Source organism: Chenopodium album, chromosome 11 (assembly GCF_948465745.1).
Source record: "Chenopodium album chromosome 11, dcCheAlbu1.1, whole genome shotgun sequence".
NCBI classification, from domain to species: domain Eukaryota; kingdom Viridiplantae; phylum Streptophyta; class Magnoliopsida; order Caryophyllales; family Amaranthaceae; genus Chenopodium; species Chenopodium album.
This window is the reverse complement of record NC_137844.1, coordinates 52,336,024-52,358,143: the sequence shown is the minus strand read 5'-3', so window position 1 is coordinate 52,358,143 and position 22,120 is coordinate 52,336,024. Positions and strand designations below refer to the sequence as shown.

Here is a 22,120-nt window from a genome sequence, read left to right as displayed (position 1 = left end):
TTTTTATGTTCATATTTTATAAAGAAATGTTCATTTTGTATACAGTAAATGTTCAGTTTATATTACAAACTATTGAATTATTTTCAAAATTTGTCTGATTCGTAATAATTCAAAATTTGCGATTGTTCAGATTTTTTTACTAAATGTTCAAAATTTGTTATTGTTCATATTTTTTTTACTAAATGTTCAAAAGTATAGGCGTGGTGCATTGCGATTGTTCAGATTTTTTTATTAAATGTTTTATTGTTCATATTTTTTCACTAAATGTTCAAAACTATAGGCATGGTGCATTGCGATTGTTCAGATTTTTTTTTTATTAAATGTTCAAAATTTGCGATGTTCAGATTTTTTTACTAAATGTTCAAAATTCGCGATTGTTCAATTTTTTTTATTAAATGTTCAAAAGTATAGGGGTGATGCATTGCGATTGTTTAGATTTTTTAACTAAAAGTTCAAAATTTGCGATATTTAAATGTTTATACTACATGTTCAACATTTGCAATTGTTCAATTTTTTTACTAAATGTTCAAAAGTATAGGTATGGTTAAAATTTGCGTACCTATCCAACGAAACCATATGGGCTGGGCCAGATCTTTAAGGCCCGACACTGAAAATGACCGGCCCATATTCGAGAGAGCGCGAAGCACACTGATGACTGAACACTACACTATCAATGGCGGCAATATTTTTTTCCCGCGATAATCTCTTCAGATTCATCGTCTTCTTCATCTTCAACGCCGTTTGTTCTTACGATTCTTGTGTAAGTTTTCTGCTCTTTAAATTTTTATTTTAATTTTATGTATTGCTAAACCCTAATTTTTGTAATAGAAGTAGAGATTTTTTTAGGGTTTTATAATGTAATTGATTAGGATTCGTGGTTATACTTTTAATTTTTCCGGTATACTTGAAGTAGAGTTTTAATTTTTGTTAGGGTAACTTACGATATCTATAGTATGTGAACTTGGATGAGATTGATTGGAATTATTATGTGTGGAGAGAAGGAAATCAAATTTGATGGATTTGATAAATGTTAGTGGAATTTAAAGTTGATTCTAAGCTTGGAGCTAAAGAATTATTGTACAAGTAATTGAATTGGGGAAGTAGAATGGTGAAAAATGATCTATTTTCGTGTTGGTTGTTGATTAAAAACTACATTTGTGTTGTCTGGAAGAAATGTTGTTTGTTGCTCCTCTCTAGAAAGTTGTATTAAGGGACTTAGACAAGATAAAGACTTGGAATTTGATGTGGGATGTGATATTCTGTATTAAGGAAAGACATTGTTGTTAAAGGAATGGGATAGGGTAGCTTGGATCGAATTTGTGTATGAGGGCTACTTGAGGGGATTTGATTAGGACTTGGGAGTTTTTATAAAAGAGTTTCTTATTCAGTTAACAGATCATTGAGAAGAATGAGAACTAGGCTACTGCTTTATGGATTACTGAGAGGTAGAAAATGATGCATATTTTTTTACTATAAGGTAAACACGTCTCTCTCCCTTTGTGTAGTATTTAAAGAAGTGTTTTGGATTTTTTGGCATAATTGAGCAAAAAAATCATTTACGCTGGAGTTTAGTTGATGTAGAATCTTGCCTTGTTGATGAAGTTGTTGTAAAGTGAACACTTAGATAATGTAATGGAAGCAATTTTATATGGACATCCATCTGAAAGAAGATCGGTTTGGGTTAGGTGTTTGAGGACTTGTATAACGTTCTTTATGTGAGCATTCTTGTCGCTGCATTATTTAACTATGTCAATTTTTTTTTTAGATTGATTTAGTTTGGCAGGATATGGGGATGAGTTTGATTCATTATTGTGGATGTTATCATGTTATAGAAAGATGGATTGTTTAAAATTTTCTTTTTGGCTTTGTAATGCACAAAAGGGCGATGAAAAAGGGAATCATGTGATGAATAATTGGGCTCAGCTTCTCATTCTTCGTCTTTTGAGATATTTTCCAGAATCAGGTGGTTTCTCTCTTCACGAGAATAGCTAGGAATAGAAGATGTAATTTTAAGGTCTAGATAAGTTAGTATATGTTCAGGTTTATAAGATGGAAGGCCTTGAAATATTATTTTGAATATGAGTTTATGCAAGAGCTCTTTCGCTTTGTTACATGAGCTTCAAAAAAGGGAAAGGAGTTGAGTAAGGTGTAATCTGCACTTGATGGATCTCTTGAGACTTGACAATTATGCGGGAAAAAGAGTATAAGTGTCACAATCTTGCATTTATAGATTATAATTATTGTTAGGAGTGAATTTATTAGAAGTATGAGTTAAAGTAGATGGTCTTCACTCTTCAAATGAAAGTAATGGAATGGTTATCTTTCTCTTGATTTATTTTTATCTGCCAATATTTTTCCATTCTTGTCACCATCAACAATCTTATATGACAACTTACTGGTAATTGTCAAAATTCTAATCTATACATCCGTTGTTGGACTATCTCCATGACTACGGACTAATGTCTCATGTGAGGTTCTATAGCTTCCATAGTCTAATTCTCAGAGTTGAAAACAAGAATGGAACCAAAGGCTCTTATGCTGAGAGCATTTCAGGGTATAGGTCTACAACCTCATCCATGTGAATACTTTTATTACTTCATGTAAGACTTAAAATTGTTTGAAAGGAAGTTGGTAAGGTGGTAAGGTATATGCTTGATTGTTACGCTTTTTAGGCATTTTTCCTGGTAGGAAGTTATAGGTTACTAGTTACTGCTATAATAAGATGAATTAATTGTCTATATGCCATTAAGTCCAAACATTTTATTAACTAATCTCTTTGATGTGGATCTGATATGTTCATATAAAACCTGGAAGTTTCTGGATAGTTGGGTGTAGACTGTTGCTTAGCACTATGCACTTTTGTCTTTTGCTATTGCCTAACGGATAGCGCAGATGAAATTTTTTCTTTGTAGTAACTGAACTTGAATGGATCTGTTTAAGTGGTAATAAGACTCACTAGACGGTGATACTACCTATGTACATCAATATTCAATAGCAGTAGTTTGTTCCTATAGAATTCTTTTCTCTTTCCATATATGAATACCATTTTTCGCCAGCTTTATTAGATTCATTTCCTAGCTAAATACGAGAGTTGATGAGAAGTGTGAGTCATGTGACCATTGGAATCTCTATGTCATCCTTTCGGGAGTCTTAGTGTTTGAATTTACCTTCCTTTTTTACTCTTGTTTCCTAATATAATGCTTATATGATTTTCATTTAACTTTCATAGGCTTGAGATATAATTATTTTGTTATTATTCACTAGAAAGCTCTTTAGGGAGTGGTGATGATGAGAATCAAAGTTTCTTATCCATTGTTGCCTTGCTTTAATACGTGTGTTGTGTCAGACCAATATATATTGTGTTGCAACTGTTGCCACTTGTTTTAAAGCATCCCAAACTCATTAAAGACCCTTAAACTAGATTTTCTCATCATCGACCCTGCCTGTGCCTGGCCATGCACATAAGTGCCCCAATCAAGCTTGTCCTTTGCTCTTGTTGCCAGCATGTGAAAGTGTTCCTTTCTCAAATTAAATGCTTACTTGTACTACTGCATGCACAGAAATCTATTTCTGCACAAGGCTTGCACTGTTGCCGGTGTATAGGCAAGAGTGCGTTGCACGATCTAGTGTCAAAACACCATACTGTGACTCTTCGTCGTTTCATTGTTTGACTTGTCGAACAAATAATTGATCTATAAAGTGAATTTTATTCAGATCTGTCTTTTTGAATTTATTGCTTTCTTTACAAAACTGTCAAAAAGCGAAGTCTTAGTTTCATCATGTCAAATCTCCATAAGTAATTTTTCTAGGTACAAGCACACTACTACAAAATGTGTCCTTTCTCAATGGTGTAACCTTGATGCTTAGAAAAAGCTACAGCCTCAAATTAGAGTCTCTGTGTTTTTTATATATTGTCTACACACTGGCAATACTGCATCAAGACTCAAGATATTCATATGTAGCAATATGCTTTGCATATGGTCTTTCTTAGCAGCTCATGTTTTCAAACTTAGAGTAAACAAACTGCCCCACTGCAAGTACACTGAAATCAGTGCCGCCCAAATGTTTTTCTATGAATAAAAATTCCTCACTGTTAGTTTTCCAAGGCTATGATGCTTGAAAGGTTTCCTCCAAGTATCCAATAGTTCCTGATCTCCAATAATAGCACACTTATTACATGTTTAGGCCATGTACCTATACTTGTGATAATGCACTGTGTTAATCTTCTTGGTTATTTCAAAAAGACAACTTTTTCTGTAGTGATTTATGCTTATTTACAGGTGTTGATTATATTCACCAAAGAAGCAGCTCCCATCTCTTGAACTGACAGCTTCCTCAGTCTTTTGCACTAGTAAAACTTAATCTCAAGTCTTCTTTTTGCTTAATGACTTTCCTTGCTCCCGAGCCTCAATCTGTATCGAAACTTTAAAATTCATTTATAGCTAAATGCTATCATGTGCTGATTAAAATTATCCAATTTGATTGTCTTGTAATACCTAAAAATCCTTTTCCTTAAGTGGGTTTTTCTGTGGCATAATTGTTTTCTTTCACTAGATTATAGTCCCTACTCCCGTGTTATGTTCAACGTTGGTGAACTCCTCATATTGTTATTTAATTACTTGATATATTGTTGAACCAATCTGTTTTAATGGAGTAACCTTCAAGGTGGCCAGGAGGTACCTTCAAAATGTCTATTATGCCCCCTTTGTTCCCAACTAATTTACACATATGCCGTTGTCACTAAGGCCCTGTTCTGTTCACCTTATTTCCACTTATTTTAGGGTTAATAAGTTCAGATAAGGATTAATAAGTTCAGATAAGATAAGTTCAGGAAAAATAGATTCAGATAAGTTGTGATAAGGGTTAATCAGGGCTACCCAAGTTTAATTTATAACTAAAATAAGTTCTAATAAGGGCTAATAAGTTTAGATAAGTAAAAATCAGGTAAATAGAACGCACCCTAAGTTGATTTGAGAGAGCCAAGGCCGACTAAAATGAAAGTTCTGGATACTTGAATCTGTACATTGCTGGTGACGTGAGTGCATTTGCCTTTTGTATATAGATTTCTAATCAGACCTAGTAGTAGCAGAAATGGGGTAATTCTGTTCTTATATTGCAAAATATTTAATGTATATTCCTCTTTCATGTTATAGGGAATCTTGCCATGTTGATTAATGAGCATATGTATGATATATCAGGCAGTGTTATTTTTCCATGATGTGGTGGAATAATTCATCAGTTCGAGCCTGATCATCTCTGAACCCAATGTGAGTTTTTCTAAGCCCTTGCGAACTTAAGTGGGAAAAACTAAGTAGAAATTTGGAATTGGCTTAACTTGTACACCCTTGTCCTCGTTTTTTTTTGGCATTTCCCTTTGTTCTTCTACGTACTTTATGTTGAATGTTGTTCTCACTTCTACCTTTATTGTGATATTATTCTAGCTCGATGTACATTGTTCATGAAGATACACTATTTATAATTGTTGTTTTCTTTGCATACTGCAAGAATTTGAAGATGATTGATTGTGCTCTTGGCTTTTTTTTTGAAGATGATTAATTGTGCTCTTGTTTTTTGTTTGATTTTTTTCCCTCTCCTGGAGTTGAATGAATTGATGCGGGATGTTATATTTTTGTAGTTGCTTGTCAATACAGTTTTTTGAAGGTGTCGTATATCTCGTTTCTTGGCCAACATTTTTTGCCAATATTGATCACTTTTCCCTAGCTGTTAGTCTCTCTTGGTCATACTCAGCTTTCAGCTAGCTCTATTTGTACTGTTTCCTCTAAACATCTATACCTTTTACAAAAGTACTGAGAAAATTACCTGAGATTTTGTGCTTTAGATACGAGTTTCAGGGTGGATTATCAGCACACAGTTCCCATTCCTTAAATCTTGTATGGAGGAGATACCCTGATTCCTTTATTCACTTGACCATCATGAAAGGCTGAAGTGCCTACCCCCCCCCCCCCCCCCCCCCCCCCTCTTTTTTTTAACTCAGATTTGTGTTTTCATGGCATAATTTTGGTTTGTAAACTAGTAGTCTGCTAATTCTCATGTATCAAACAGATGGCAAGTTTGATGAGTTCAGCATTTTTATGGTATGGGCACTCTTTGGAGCTAGTTGTTCTCATTTTATGTCCACTTATATCTTCAGTGAAAAGAACGTAAGTTTATTGATACAAGGCTTCATAATTTTGCAGAGATGTCCCGGTAAAAGCATCGAGTGCTAGAGGATCTTCAAGGTGATGGATGCCTTGGTGGAGGCATCTGATATGATCTGATGTGTCCTATCTTATCAGTGGAGAAGGCATGCAAATTTTGCAGAGATGCTGATGGTTTACAACTTCATACCTCTAAGGCTTCTTCTTTCTCCCTTTAAATCAATTTTAAAATTTTGGTATTTGTTTAAATTTAAGTTAAAGTGATATATATGCTCCATCATGAGTTCATTTATAGTTTATACAATGGAACCTAGGCACTAGTTATTGAGGGCGTGCACTGTACTTTGAACATTGCTTTGTCTATGTTCTATGGAAGATGGCAGATCTTGGCCAAAAAGTTAAGAAGGGTCGAGATTCGAACCTTTTTCCTCTCGTTCAAAACTAATCACTATGTCCTAATATTTTATAAGTAACATAGTGTAATTGGGGGCTGAGCCCCAAATTGCCCCAGTGGAAGATTCCCTTCGAGATTTGTTATAAAGTTTTATTGTAATTTACAACTATTTTAAGCAAGTAATGAATTAACTAACTCCTTTTTCTTTTTTCTTTTTTTGAAATTGTTTTAGGTGCTTATAGACTTATGGTATCAGAGGCTTTATAGAAGAGCTTGCTATTTTAATAAATTTCGATTCTCCCAAGTATTGTTAAGGATCCATGTAAAAATTTAGGGCATGTAGGCCAAATATGTAAAAATTGTTCTCCCTCCTTCTCCAATTAGAGTTCTTGGTTCTTTTGGTCCCAAGTATTTACCAGAAAATGTGATGGGATTTGGTTTACTATGTGGTGAGAAACTATGGTTTTATTGAGTAAAATTTAACTAAAGGAAAGTAGCACTAAAGGAAAGTAGCAGGTTAAATTTTGGCAAGTTGAGGCCTAGTGGGGACATAACGAACAATGAGATCTTCACCTTCTCATGGGCTACATGACCATGAACACAATGCTAATCAAAATCAATGTGTTTGCTACAATAAAACCAAGTTTTGTTACTAAGGATAAGATTATCTCCTTAAAAATGACATATTTAGGAAGTAGAACGACAATTATCATCCAATCAACGTTTGAATATGTAATAATGACGAAGATATATTTTGATGACATATCTAAATGCCATTATCAGCAATTCGGATCCTTCTCCTCCATTTATAATGCCTTTATATATATGATATATATCACGAACTAGATTTATATTGTCACATAAACAACTATTTCTCTATTTTCTATTTTATCAAACAGAAAAAACTGTATGTTTAAGAATCCAAATATGGAAATATTAAGTCAAATTGGCGTTGTTCAGCTTTACTTATTTGAGTTGATGATTGCTTATTTCACAAATTATTAATTAGAAGTGCAAGTGTAATGACATCTTATTTGATTACTTTTTATTTTATTGTAAATAGAGTCAAAGTTTGGTCAAATCTGCATATTAAATCAAATCTAACGTATAAGAAAAATACAAAATTAGGTAAACGGACCATAACATTTTTTTTATGCATTTCCTAATTCATACTTGTATTACGGAGTAATTTAGAAATTGTATTACGATTATGGAATAAGTCTTTTATATATTAAATATTGCATATAGCGTTACTCTATAACGAATACTCGAAATTTTTGTAAGATTAAAAAAAAAAATTAGAAAATTGAATTAGACCCTGTTAACTTCACCTTAAAAAAAAATAATATTCAGTAAAAATAATTTCAATCTAGCAAAAATAATTTCAGTTCAGTAAAAATCAGTAAACTTAAAAAAGAAATATAATAGCAATTCTGTAAAAATAATTTCAGTTCAGCAAAAATAATATTAGTTTATTAAAATTAATTTCAGTTAATAATTTCAGTTTAGCAAAAATAATGTCAGTTAAATAAAAATAAGGTGAAGTGAACGTGACCTTAAATATACGGAGTAAAATCAAAAATTATTTGCAATTATTTGCAATCTTAATTAAGATCGACAATTTCTATTATAGGCTCGAATATACGCCCGAATATGAACAAACATTTCTAAATGCCAGTCAGCAACCTCCTCAAAACATCCAAGCCCAACCATCGAAAAAGCCAGTTAACTCATTAGTCTTCTTCTCTTACATCCGCCATTGTTGATTCTCTCTCCTCCATTGACGCCATTTTCAAATCACCTCCAAAAGCTTGGAGAACGAAACACAGCGAGAACGATGAGCGGTCACGATTCCAAGTACTTCTCCACTACGAAGAAGGGTGAAATCCCTGAACTCAAAGAAGAGCTCAATTCTCAGTACAAGGTTCTCTTTTTGCCACATCTGTCCATTCTATTTGATTTCTTACTAGTCATTTTTAATGCTTAATTTCTCGAATTTCGAAGTTTTCGTCTCTAATCGGCGGAAATGTGTGCAGATCTGCTCGATTTTTGATCGAAATCCGTGCTTGTTTAATCGATTTTTGTGTGATTGTTGAAGAATTCGTGTAATTTTGGATTTGTTGTTGTTGATTTTATACGGATCAGACCTAGGGTTAGCTGTAGATTAGTGACAACGTAACTGCAGCTTCAATTTTTGATTTATTGAATTACATCGGTTCATTATTTCTTTAGCTATAAAATTTGGTGGAATTCGATTATAATTGGATGTCTGATGAGTTGCACTTATGAAATAGATAGGGTTGGATGAATTTTGTGCTGGAGTTATATCTTGATTTCACTAGGATTTTCACAGTTAAGCTATGTATTTAAAGCCAGAAAATGTTTAGGCCATTAGATGGAGCTATGTCATATGGAGGATTTTCGACTTTACGTTGTGCAATTGGAATGTTTGCGATAATACGAGAGGTTGCCAGGGTGTTTAGAGATTTCCGAGAAAGTGGTTTTTGCTGATCCCAGCCCTTCGGACTTTTAGACTTTGGGAAAACATTTCGAAATAGTTTGATATTATGATATTACAAGCATAGTGCCTTAGAAATTTTACAGATGGATTGATAGTTGGCTGAATTTAGAGTAGTTCCTACTGTTGTAGAGAATAATAACCAGTATATAGAGATGTAGTCTTCTATTTTCTTTAGTTTTTACAGTAATGTAAAGGCAAATATGCAATCTTTATCCATTTCATGCCAGGCATATTATTAGTACAGACATGCATCTTAGTTTCTTATCCAAGTATGGAGACCATAACTGTTGAATTGACGATAGATCTCTTGTACAGTGAACTCTATCAAGTTTTGATTGACTGAAAAATTGGGAATGATTTATCCAAAAACTAGAACAGGACAGGTTAGGCCATAGAAGCGATGAAGGATATGAGTTTAGAAATGCATGGATTCTGGACTAATATTCCCAAGGTTTTTTTCTTGGTTGTTACATTTTGTATGATGCTATTGATTATAAAATATTGGTTTGTAGACTTGGAGTTTCATTCTTTGCACTTTTTGCAGTATATAGTGTTTCCTTCATCCATATCAATCCCAACTTTGTTCCAGACCTTAATATTAGGGAATTGGCACGATGTCACCTAAACAGAAGAAGTGTCAGGCAGTGCAAGGCTGCTTCCTCATGTTCCCAAGGGAATATCTCATTTTGATCCTTATGCCCTATAATCACCTTCAGCCAACATAATGTTTTTCCCAAAGCTGTTATTCAGCTTTTGTATAGTTGTGTATCCAATCCTCCTTCCACCATCCAATTTATAAAGGGGGAACTAGGGAATTGCGATCATACTATAGTATATTCAACCAGAGGGGGATATTGTTAAATTTGTTAATATGTTTACTAAGCTTCTGATCAAGGAGCCTATCCCCGCTTAAAAAGAGAAAGAAGACATTTAAGGGAGATGAGTTGGAGAGATCTTTTTGAATAGATTTGCAACTTTTATACCTCACTACCTCAGAGTAGCAGCATATCAGGTGTGGCAGAGTTGCAGCTCAAGAGTCCAATACTCCTATTTGTTGTATTCTTTGTGGTTTTATATTTCATTGAATTCACAGTTTGTGCCAAATATATTTTATTTTCATACTGCGTTTTCATGTGGCTGTCTTTTTTATATATGCTTTTCACCTGCCTGTTATCATCTCTTTTTAGGATAAGAGGAAGGATGCTGTGAAAAAGGTTATAGCTGCAATGACTGTAGGCAAAGATGTGTCATCATTGTTCACTGATGTTGTGAACTGCATGCAAACAGAAAATTTGGAGTTGAAGAAACTAGTATACTTGTATCTCATTAATTATGCTAAAAGCCAACCGGATCTGGCAATTCTTGCAGTCAACACATTTGTCAAGGTAAGGTGCAACCTCACCATTGTATGCCCTTGATACATAATTTTTCCTGGCTTCATTGTTAGATCTTGGCTGTTGAATTTTATGTTAAATTATCCATCATAATGCTTTTAGCTCAACCTGTCTGGCTGTCTCAGAGTTGTCGGTTGATGAGGAGCTAATGGATGTTTATGTGGTAACTAATAGACAAATACTTGTAAAGAAAATTTAGAAGAGTCAAAATAAAGTGAACATGCGTGTCTATGTGTTGCTAGCATCACATGATACATCTACACTATCTTTATAATCCCATATCTCTTGAAGAAGCAATATCTTTATTACTCAAATTACTAGACTGAATAGCCCATATCTCTTGAAGAAGCAATATCTTTATTATCTTAAGTTATGACTGTGTTCAATCTGTCTAAAAATTGTCCACTTTGAAATTGCGACTCACACCAAGTGGGAATCTTTTGCAGAATATGTAGTTTAAACGTTGCCACACAGCAACTCTCTTATACCTATTTGATTCATGATTGAAACTCCACTTTGTAACCACGCCAAGCTTGAAATTTCTAATGATATAGCTGATTTCTGACTGATGAGGGATGGAAATAGTTGCACGTCTAGGTTATCAAATAGTTCTGGATGTTGAATAAACTTTTGGAAGATTTGTAAACAAGGTTGTGGTTGGAAGGAAGTAAGTTTAAGTCACTGCTCAAGCAATAAAGCACATTTCCAGGCTCACCTTTTGCAATATCTGTTTTTTTAGATGATCTACCCTTTCCCATTGGGCTTATTTTTTCTTGCTTTCATCTTAACACGTGGCGGAGCTAGGATTTCAGGCTAGAGGGTTCTTCTTCTTCCTTTTTTTTTCTTTTTTTCCTTTTTTTTTTTTTTTTCTTATGAGGGCCAGATGTTAATCAAGTATCAACTTTTTAATGTAAAATTTATAGTTTTAGTCTAAGATATCTGAAATTCTATCATGCTAGTCTAATAAATATGTATGAAACTCCAGTAGTCCAGTGCAAAAGAAAAATAATAAAAAGTCATAACCTAGACATACTTATGAGTTATGGTTTTGAAATAATTGGGATTATCAAATTTAGATATAGATTGTAGAAAACTCAATAGACCACCAGTGGGTCTGTGCAGCAATTTATTTCCAGTACTAAAGCTTTGAAGAGGAGATTTTATTTCTGATTATATTGGGATTATCAAATTTTTTTTATGAATTGTAATACCAGTTTTCCTCTTTGATAATGCTGTGTGTTTCATTAACCATAATTCTTTGCTGCTCTAGCTAATAATGTACTGTTGTATCTCTGCAGGATTCACAGGACCCAAATCCTTTGATCCGGGCATTAGCAGTGAGAACAATGGGCTGCATTCGTGTTGATAAAATTACCGAGTATTTGTGTGATCCTCTTCAGAGGTGCCTCAAGGTTGTCATATTGATTATAATATCTTTCAAAAATTTCATTGTTGGACATATGTGCAATGGATAACATCTATCATTGAGCAATGCAGGTCTAATTTGCTTGTTCTGTCTTTTGCTTCTTCACAGGATGATGATCCATATGTTCGCAAGACAGCTGCTATATGTGTGGCTAAGCTTTTCGATATAAATGCTGAGCTTGTTGAGGATAGGGGATTTTTGGATTCACTGAAAGACTTGATATCTGACAATAACCCGATGGTAGTTGCCAATGCTGTGGCAGCTCTTGCTGAGATTCAAGAGAACAGCGCAAGACCCATCTTTGAAATCACAAGTGTCACACTTCAAAAGCTTCTTACTGCTCTTAATGAGTGCACAGAGTAAGTTGTGATCTCCTGAATTTATTGTTTTCTGTGTAAATGCGCTGTTAAGATATCATTCTTGTTTCAGTTGTGATGTGGACGTTGTCTTGTTTTCTATTGGATGTTTAAGTTTGGGGTTACTTAACTTTGAACAACACGCATATTTTGCAATTTTTGTGTATTTTTCAGTAAGCATACAAGTGATAGATTAGCCATATGAATTATTGCTTTCCATCCAAGAATAACTTTTCAGCACTTCTAGTTTTTTCTTGATCAATTTTGTTGTATGACAATGGAAGTACCCTGGACTTGATAGTAACTAATTGTGTACCATTCCTTTCTAATATAATGAATTTTACTCATTTGACTAGTCTGTCACAATTTTCTGAGATGGAGAGTGTTTCGATGTTTTTAGAGTGAAGGCTTAACCTGGTTATATATGGTTCTTCCCTTTCCATGCACTAACTGCTGTCTCATCTTCCTTAGAGATAATGGCATTCATATGCGTTTTCCTTATACAAACAAATGCATAAAATTTATACGGGTGGTTTAAGAACGATTACTAAATTTTTTTTATCTTGGTTATTGTCATCTTGAGTTTGGCTGCACAGCTCGATTTCTTACTTTGGGGGTGGGGAGGCACAGACACGTTTATCCAGCTGTTAGGACCTTGTCACTCACTACTGCTGATGTATTCATCTAACAATAATTTTCATTGTTTTCAGGTGGGGTCAAGTTTTTATATTGGATGCTTTGTCAAGATATAAAGCAGCTGATGCTCGAGAAGCTGAAAACATTGTAGAGAGAGTCACTCCGCGTCTACAACATGCAAATTGCGCTGTTGTGCTTTCAGCTGTGAAGGTAAGCTTTTCCTTTTCCCTTTTTCTGACTGTTAAATGATCATTGTTAGATGTCTGTGCTGCAGCCTGCATCCTTTGATTTTTTTGGTGGATTTATGCAGATGATTCTTCAGCAAATGGAACTCATTACTAGTACTGACATTGTTCGAAATCTTTGTAAGAAAATGGCCCCTCCACTTGTAACCCTTCTTTCTGCAGAACCTGAGATACAGTATGTTGCCCTAAGAAATATCAATCTGATTGTGCAAAAGAGGCCAACTATTCTGGCCCATGAAATTAAGGTATTGTAGTTTTTATAGAGCCTGCATTTCTAGCTGTGAACGCCTCTTTTTGTAAAATTAAGTACACTCTAGCCATTTTACATTCCATAGCTGTTGATGACCAAACATGCCTTTTTTGTTGTAAGGTGTTTTTCTGCAAGTACAATGACCCTATATATGTCAAAATGGAGAAGTTGGAAATTATGATCAAGCTTGCTTCGGACAGAAATATTGATCAGGTGAATGATCAATTATCTGTTGCTACTTAAAGATTCTGGAATTCTTTGGTTCTGCGCTTATCTGATGATCGTGTTTCTAGGTTTTACTGGAGTTCAAAGAGTATGCCACGGAAGTAGATGTAGATTTTGTTAGAAAGGCTGTTCGTGCAATTGGTCGGTGTGCCATCAAGTTGGAGAGAGCTGCTGAACGCTGCATCAGTGTCTTGCTAGAGCTTATCAAGATTAAAGTAAACTATGTAGTTCAGGAGGCAATTATAGTCATTAAAGACATATTTAGAAGATACCCTAACATGTAAGTTGGTAAATTATGAGTTCTTTATGCTATGATATGGCCTTTTTTTTTTCTTTTTTTTTTTTTTTGGATGTTGATATGTCTTCCTAAATTTTGCCATGTTTTTTCCAGCTATGAATCTATCATTGCGACTCTTTGTGAGAGCTTAGACACTTTAGATGAACCAGAAGCCAAGGTAAAGATCTATGACATTCAGTTGTTTCTCTTTTCTATTCTTTTCTTCATTTTTTTTTTAATTGAGGCTTATTTATCTACATATACTATCTCAGGCTTCTATGATTTGGATCATTGGTGAATATGCGGAAAGAATTGACAATGCAGATGAGTTACTTGAGAGCTTCTTGGAAAGTTTTCCTGAAGAGCCACCACAAGTGCAGTTGCAATTGCTGACAGCAACTGTCAAGCTTTTTCTAAAGAAGCCAACAGAAGGGCCACAGCAGATGATTCAGGTATCTACCATTTTTTAAGGCCAAATACAGTCATTGCTGATCTGATATTGCATGTTTGGTGCTATATTAGAAAATAACTGATTAAATCCTTTTATATAATAAGTAATAAGAGGCAAAGGGCAACTTTTACTTTGGTTTATTGTAACCCAATGCTAAATATTGCCGTGCTAATTGAGTGGTGAGGTAACTGTTATTGAAGCTGGAAAGTGATGTGTTTGTGTCTTAAACTACTAATGGTAATCAATATTCGAAAAAGAAATAAGAGTGAGGATTAAATGCTTAGAGATATTGAGATATTGGGCTTTGGAAATTGATAGCCAATTAAACACAGTACTTTTCTTACACAAGGATGCGATGGGGTTTGATAAGAATCTAATAAGAACTGTATAGTAACTGTGTTCTAATGGGTAGATATGTGATGAAGATTTCTGTGGCTAGAAAATAAATTTGCGGTCTTCCACAAATTTATGCATTTAGTATAGTTGAGTTGGACAAGTTATACTACGTATTTTGAAAATTGTGGCAATTAAACTGAGGCGGTAAAAAATAAAAATAATTACTTTGTATATAAGCAAACAAAAAATAAAAATAATTATATAGTCCATTTTGTTGTAACCTTTTTTCTGATGCTGCCCTGGATGTTATTTCACAGGCTGTTTTGAACAATGCCACCGTTGAGACTGACAATCCTGATTTGCGTGATCGTGCTTATATATATTGGCGTCTTCTTTCAACTGATCCTGAGGTTAGTATGAACTAGTTAATCTACAGTATGTTGATTTGTAAAGCATTAATAATTTGCTTTGTTATCAAGAGATTGTGGATAATCAGTACCACCCATTACCATTTTAATGATGCTTGGGAAATCGCTTTGCTTGCTTCAATCAATCAATCAAAGCCTTAATCCCATAAGTGGGGTCGGTTACATGAACCAAATTTGATTATTCCGTGTAATCATCGACAAAGATCCTCCTCCTCCATCCCTTACGACCCAATGCCTCATCCTCATGCAATTTGGTTGCTTGCAATAATAAATAATTATTAAAAAAGAGACAACTATGAGCATCTTTAATGGTTCTTCTAGGCACCTGCTTGCATATAAGAAAAAAAAATGAAATAAGTAGCTCTCCAGTGGAGGATAGAAATCAAATACTTTTATCCTCCAACTGTGAGCTACCTGCTTGATATTTTCGCGTATCTGCAACCAGATACCTAATGGAAACTATTGGAGATGCTTAATTGTCTTTCGTATCACTTACACAGCTGCATTGATCTATTTTCTTGTTGCAGGCAGCTAAAGATGTTGTGTTAGCAGAAAAGCCTGTGATCACTGATGATTCAAACCAGCTTGATTCTTCTCTCCTTGATGAACTTCTTGCAAATATTGCAACTCTGTCATCTGTGTATCACAAGCCACCAGAATCATTTGTAACTCGTCTCAAAACAGTAGCACAGAGAGCTGAGGAAGAGGATTACCCTGAGGGAAGTGAAACTGGATATCCTGAATCTCCTGCACATCCTGCTGATGGAGCTACATCACCTACATCAAGCTCAGGATCCAGGCAGCCAGCAGCTGCTCCACCAGTTGCAGCTCCTGTTCCTGATTTACTTGGTGATCTGATAGGCCTGGACAATTCGAATTCTCTTGTCGCAGTTGACCAGTCTGTACCAGCTGGGTGAGTGTGATGTGCCTTCAGCTTGAAAATTTTCTCATCATGAAAGTCTCAAACATAAAGTTTTTGGTGAATTTCTAAAGAATTCCAAAAGGGGAGGGCTATTCATTCACAACTTGCTAGTAAGAGTGCATCAAATGATGGCACAAAACTAGGAAAACTATCGAACCAACTACAACTACATACTTCCCACATTTTGAGATGAGTCCCTTTCTCTGTCTGGCTTGGAGTTCCAGTTTTCTTTCATACCAGGCTCTTCAGCATGGTACCCTTTCGCCAGTCAACTCATGGATAACCTTATTAGATTATCCACCCCTCTGGTCAAAAGACCAAGAAACACACTCGTAATATTATCTAGGATTGAATGTAAAATACTAAGGCCTTGCTCTTGAACTAAAATACCACTATTTATGCATGACCATCATCTTGGCTCGGTTCTGAATTGTCTGAAGATTATGCCTCTTGAAATTGCCAGACATCAAAGCACTGAACCACCTCTCTCTCTCTCTTTATATATATATATTGTTAGAATCTTAAAGATTGCTCTAATCTTGATCAGCTTTTTTTGACCACTTCCATTTCTTCCTGTGCAGACCTCCTTTGCCAGTGTTATTGCCTGCTGCCAAAGGTCAAGGTTTACAAATTAGTGCAGAACTTACACGGAGAGATGGACAAGTATTTTACAGCATGCTATTTGAGAACAATACACAGTCGGTCCTCGATGGGTTCATGATCCAGTTCAATAAAAATACATTTGGTCTTGCAGCTGGTGGGCCTTTGCAGGTACATGTTGCTAGCTGGAAAGTCTTTCCTGGAGAATTTATCTCGTATGTTTTTTTACGACTTACTTTTTTTTTTATTTTTTGCCAGGTTCCACCGTTGCAACCAGGGACATCGGAGAGGATTCTTCTTCCCATGGTTCTATTTCAAAATGTTGCTCCCGGGGCTCCAAACACTCTACTCCAGGTAGCAGTAAAGAACAACCAGCAACCAGTTTGGTACTTCAGTGATAAGATTTCATTGCATGTTCTCTTCACTGAAGATGGCAGAATGGAACGTGGAACCTTTTTGGAGGTAATTTATTTAATTCTTTTTTTAATCAAGCAAACTGCCAACTATTTTTTTCTCATGCTGCTTCGTATTGATGTCTGTATATCCCTGTTTATATTATGACAATGCTACTGAAACTCTGATGTTTGCTAATGGAAGTAATTGTCTCTGTGGCATGCCTATCTAACTACTTAACATAAACAAGAAAAGCGATTTCATCAATTGGACCCTTGACCGGTGAATGTGTAAAATTCAAAGTCAAATTATGAACTGCCTAAAGCTTGTTTTCAAATGAAAAAGAAATTTCACTGTGCCTAAAGCATCTATGGCTCATACACTAGTTCTTTCTGAAGAACACACAGTTTATTAATTCATTATTTTAACTTTACATAACTGATTATAGAGCAACCAAGATATTACAGATTTAGTTTCCCATTCAATTTCTGTAAATAGCAGTTTAAATATCCTTATATACTGCTCTGTAATTTGTTGGTGATTGGATTTTTACTTGTGCTTAAACACTATTGTTTGTAGTGAAGTGAGGCTATCTAGTAGTTGATGACTTGAACTGTTATTTACTGACATTTTCTTACATGACAGACATGGAAATCTCTTCCTGATTCAAATGAGGTTTTGAGAGAATTCCCAGGCCTTGTAATAAACAGCATGGACTCAACTCTTGACAAATTGGCTGCCTCAAACATGTTCTTCATAGCAAAGAGGAAAAATGCAAACCAGGAGGTGTTGTATCTCTCAGCCAAGATTCCTAGAGGAATTCCATTTTTGATCGAATTGACTGCAGCAGCCGGAATCCCTGGAGTCAAATGTGCAGTCAAGACACCAAGCCCTGAAATGGCACCTCTGTTCTTTGAAGCACTTGAGCATTATCTCCAAAGTTAATGATAGTTTCATCCTTGTTACCCCATCGACGAATCTGTATACTTGTAAGCACTATTGCTAGGTTTTGTGGGGCTTGTCATCTATTTCCTCCTGTATGTCATTGTGTTCATGCTGGTTTCTGGTTAGTTAAAATCTTGTTTTCCGGCCAATTTTTGAGGTTTGTAAGGCGAGCTATAAATTTCACTGTCATTTTTTTTCATTTTATCAAAGGGTGTAATTTAATTGGTCAAGAACTTTAGTTTCTGATTAAATTTTCTTTACCTCAAATTGATTATCTTTGAGCTGTATTGATTATTCGGTTGCCAACTTGCCATTTATATAGTGTCTAGAGTATTCCTTGTTATGAATTTACGTATCTTTTCGCAAGAACGGTCGAATACTTTTGCTTCAGAGTTACAGCATTACTTGCAAAGGAGCAATGGCATAATTCCAGTACTACAGTATATTTTTGGTCATTGTAAAATACTGGTAAATTTTATAATATATGCGTTCATTTTTTAAAAAAAAGAGTATTTGAAGGTGTTTTTTCAAAACTAGCTGAAATTTGACTAAGGGCCTGTTCTGATACGATTATTTTCATTTCACTTCAGCTTTAATAAGTTAAGTTCAGCTCAGCTCAGCTCTAATAAGTTTAGTTCAGTTCAGCTCCTAATTTCCTTCTCTTATAAAATATTCATTTCAGTTCAGTTCAGCTCTAATAAGTTCAATTCAGTTCAATTCAACTCAGTTCACTCAATGAGAACAGACCCTAAGATTCTAAGAAGTCGTGGGAAGTTGAAACAATGGTAACCAAATTCTCGTACCAGATTTCCAACAAGACTGTTTTTGAATTTTATGATTGTTCATGACCTGTAATTCTTTCATTCTTTGGTAATTTGCCTATTTACTTTGGTAATAGAACCAACCTATAGGTCAACAATTTTTGTACAATAGGTCAACAATTTTTGTACAACACATGTTACTTTGGTAATATTACTAGTACGTTTAAGGAAGTGTTGCAATTAATCAGATTCAGATTAAAATAAAAAAATAAAAAATGTTGCAATTAAAATTAAAACAGATGAATTAGGTTTAAGTCATGTTCTCATTTTTCTAAGTTTTTAACAAATCTAGTCAATCTATTTGGTCGCAACTCAATAATTTACCTTCTATGAATTTTTTTATTTATTTTCTCCTTTGGTGCTCTTTTTTTTTTTTTTTTTTTTTTTGAGAAATTTTGTGCTCTACTTCTTACTCCGTATTACTGTATTTTTTTTTCTTTGGTAATCCTTATTTTCTAAGCCACTTAGGCCCTGTTCTTTTGAGCTTCTGGGCAGAGCAGAGCAAATTTCAGCAGAGCAGAGCAAAGCAGAGCAGAGCAGAGCAGATTGAAGCAGAGCCGAGCAGAGCAGAGCAGATTTCATTAATATTAATATTATTATTATTACTAATATTATTATAATTACTAATATTATTATTACTATTATTATTATTATTATTACTATTATTATTATTATTATTATTATTTTTACTATTATTATTATTATTATTACTATTATTATTATTATTACTATTATTATTATTATTATTATTATTATTACTACTGCTGCTACTACTACTACTACTACTATTATAATCATTAAATTTTATTATTAAATATTAATTATAATTAATAATATTTATATTATTAAATATTAATTATATTATTATTATTAATATTATTATTATCAAATATTAATTATGTTATTATTAATATTATTATTATTAAATATTAATTATATTATTATTAAATATTAATATTTAATAATATTATTATTATTAAATATTAATTATATATTATTATTATTAAATATTTATTATTATTATTAAATATTAATTATATATTATTATTATTAAATATTAATTATATATTATTATTATTAAATATTTATTATTATTATTAAATATTATTTATTTATTATTATTATTAAATATTTATTATTATTATCATTAAGTATTAATTATTTATTATTATTATTATTATTAAATATACATTATTATTATAATAATTCAATATTAAGTATTAATTTTAAGCAGAGCAGGGCAGAGCAAAGCAGAGCAGAGCAGAGCAGATTGAAGCAGAGCAGAGCAGATTGAAGCAGAGCAGAGCAGATTTCAGCAAAGCAGAGCAGAGCAGAGCAAAGCAGAGCAGATTTCAGCAGAGCAAAGCAGAGCAGAGCAGCTCTAAAGAACGGGGCCTTACTATCATACCCCAACCTTAGAGCTGTCAGTTTCTGACCCGAACCGTTAAACCCGACTGTTTCGAATCGATCCGAAAAGGAACTGAACTGTTTAAAACCCCTTTTTTGGAAACCGAAAACTGACCCGACCCAATTTTTTCCAAACCGAAACTGAACTAAACCGAATTTGTGCAAACCGTTACTAACCCGACCCGTTATCAAGCCAAACCGTTACAACCCGAAACTGAAAGCAACCCAAACTGATTACGTTTAAACCCGATAGTAACCCGACCCGTTTTCAACCGAAAACCATTAAAACCCGATAAAAATCCGATAAACCTAAATCGTTCCAACCCGTAACCCGTTGTGACCGAACCGGTTATAATCCGTAACCCATTGTGACCGAACCGTTTACGACCCGTAGCCCGTTATGACCAAACCGTTTAAAACCCGTAACCCGTTATGACTGAGTCATTTACAACCTGTTACCCAATATGTTTATGATCTAATCTGTTTCAACCCACTACTCGATAAACCCAACTTATTTATGACTTGACTTGATTATAACATGACTCGTTCCTACCCATTAAATGACTAATTCGACTCGATAATCATCCGACTCAATTTTAACCCGATATGATTTGATTAGAAACCCGTTTCAAATTGGGTAAACTCGTTTTCAAACCAACCAAGTTCAATCTAAACCGATTATAACCGAAACGATAATGGTTGGACCCGATTTCACCCGATCTATTTTGAACCGAAACCCATTTTCGAACCGACCCAGTTAAACCCAAACTGATAATGACCCGAACCAATTACGACCCGTCCTGATTAACACCCGAACTGTTTTTAACCGAAACCCACATTAAATGGGCTAAACCCGTTTTCAAACCGACCCAGTTCAACCCAAATTGATTATGACCCGAACCGACTAGAACCCGACCCGATAAGGACCCGATCCGAATAGAAACTGCTATTAAAAAAACCAAACCGAACTGACCCGATAATTTTCAAAACCGACCCAAACTGACCCGTTTATTATTTCAATCCGTTATAAACCGACCCGTTATAACCCGAAACTGATAAACCCAACCCAAACCCGAACTGTTTAACCGAATTGACACCCCTACCCAACCTCGTTTGCCAAAAATTGGCCTTGCTTGTTCCCAAGCAGAGTTGCAACTATCCTGTTCGTAATCCCCAAACGAGAATAAACTTGGAGTGTTAATTAGAAACGGGAAAGGGTCTTTTTAATTTAATCTCTCTAATCCACCAATAAAAAAACAAAAATAATTTGATAATCATACTGAAAACGAAATTAAGTTTTACTTGTGATCTAGAATGAACTTTTATGTAAACACGCCTTATCTGGGAATGAGTGTTAAAAACCAATTTGTTAATGATACTATTGCGGAATATATGGAATTGATAATATGTCCAAAAAAATTCTCCTTTATATAGATACATGATATTTAATATTTATGATAAGTTGGCGTACATGTTCTAGTTCTAATTCTTAATTATTCTAATTCAATAATAAATGGCTCGATTAGTATAAATCGTATACATGATTAATTTATCGGCAAATGCAAGTTTATCTGCTAAATAAATGAATTTTTGTTACTCTGGTGGCATTTCTGTAAATATATTGAAAAAATTTGGTCATTTATTTTGTACTTTTGGTGAGCTGTCCAATTACTGTTTGCAACTTGCATTAGGAAATTACACATATACCCCTCAACTAGTACATGAAAAGACGCATGTACCCCTTCATTAGTACTTAAAAAGACGATTATACCCCCAGGTAAAGTAATGCCCCCAAACTTTTTCGGTTTTTAAGCCGTGCCCATTCCTTTTCAAACGTCTAAGTTGTGCCCTCAACCTCACTAATTTTTATTAACAATAACCTTTGACGTTAACAATAACCTTTTTTTATTATTTTATTTTTTTATTTTTAAATTT

General features: G+C 34.2%; 1 protein-coding gene and 1 long non-coding RNA gene across 2 annotated transcripts; both read left to right on the top strand.

The window, feature by feature from the left end:
- The first annotated feature begins 648 nt into the window (after nucleotides 1-648).
- On the top strand, nucleotides 649-6,978 carry LOC145569151 (uncharacterized). Its single transcript, XR_014096056.1, has 3 exons — nucleotides 649-760; nucleotides 6,064-6,095; nucleotides 6,198-6,978. It is a non-coding gene; the product is annotated as an uncharacterized LOC145569151 (long non-coding RNA).
- A 1,255-nt stretch (nucleotides 6,979-8,233) lies between these two features.
- Nucleotides 8,234-18,224, top strand: LOC145567733 (beta-adaptin-like protein C). Its single transcript, XM_081627095.1, has 15 exons — nucleotides 8,234-8,476; nucleotides 10,261-10,458; nucleotides 11,766-11,879; nucleotides 12,002-12,252; nucleotides 12,960-13,095; nucleotides 13,196-13,375; nucleotides 13,501-13,593; nucleotides 13,674-13,885; nucleotides 13,997-14,060; nucleotides 14,155-14,334; nucleotides 14,987-15,079; nucleotides 15,625-16,010; nucleotides 16,601-16,790; nucleotides 16,878-17,081; nucleotides 17,658-18,224. Exons 1-15 carry the CDS (start codon nucleotides 8,390-8,392, stop codon nucleotides 17,955-17,957), a joined length of 2,688 nt encoding a protein of 895 aa, XP_081483221.1. The 5' UTR covers nucleotides 8,234-8,389; the 3' UTR covers nucleotides 17,958-18,224.
- Nucleotides 18,225-22,120: the final 3,896 nt, after the last annotated feature.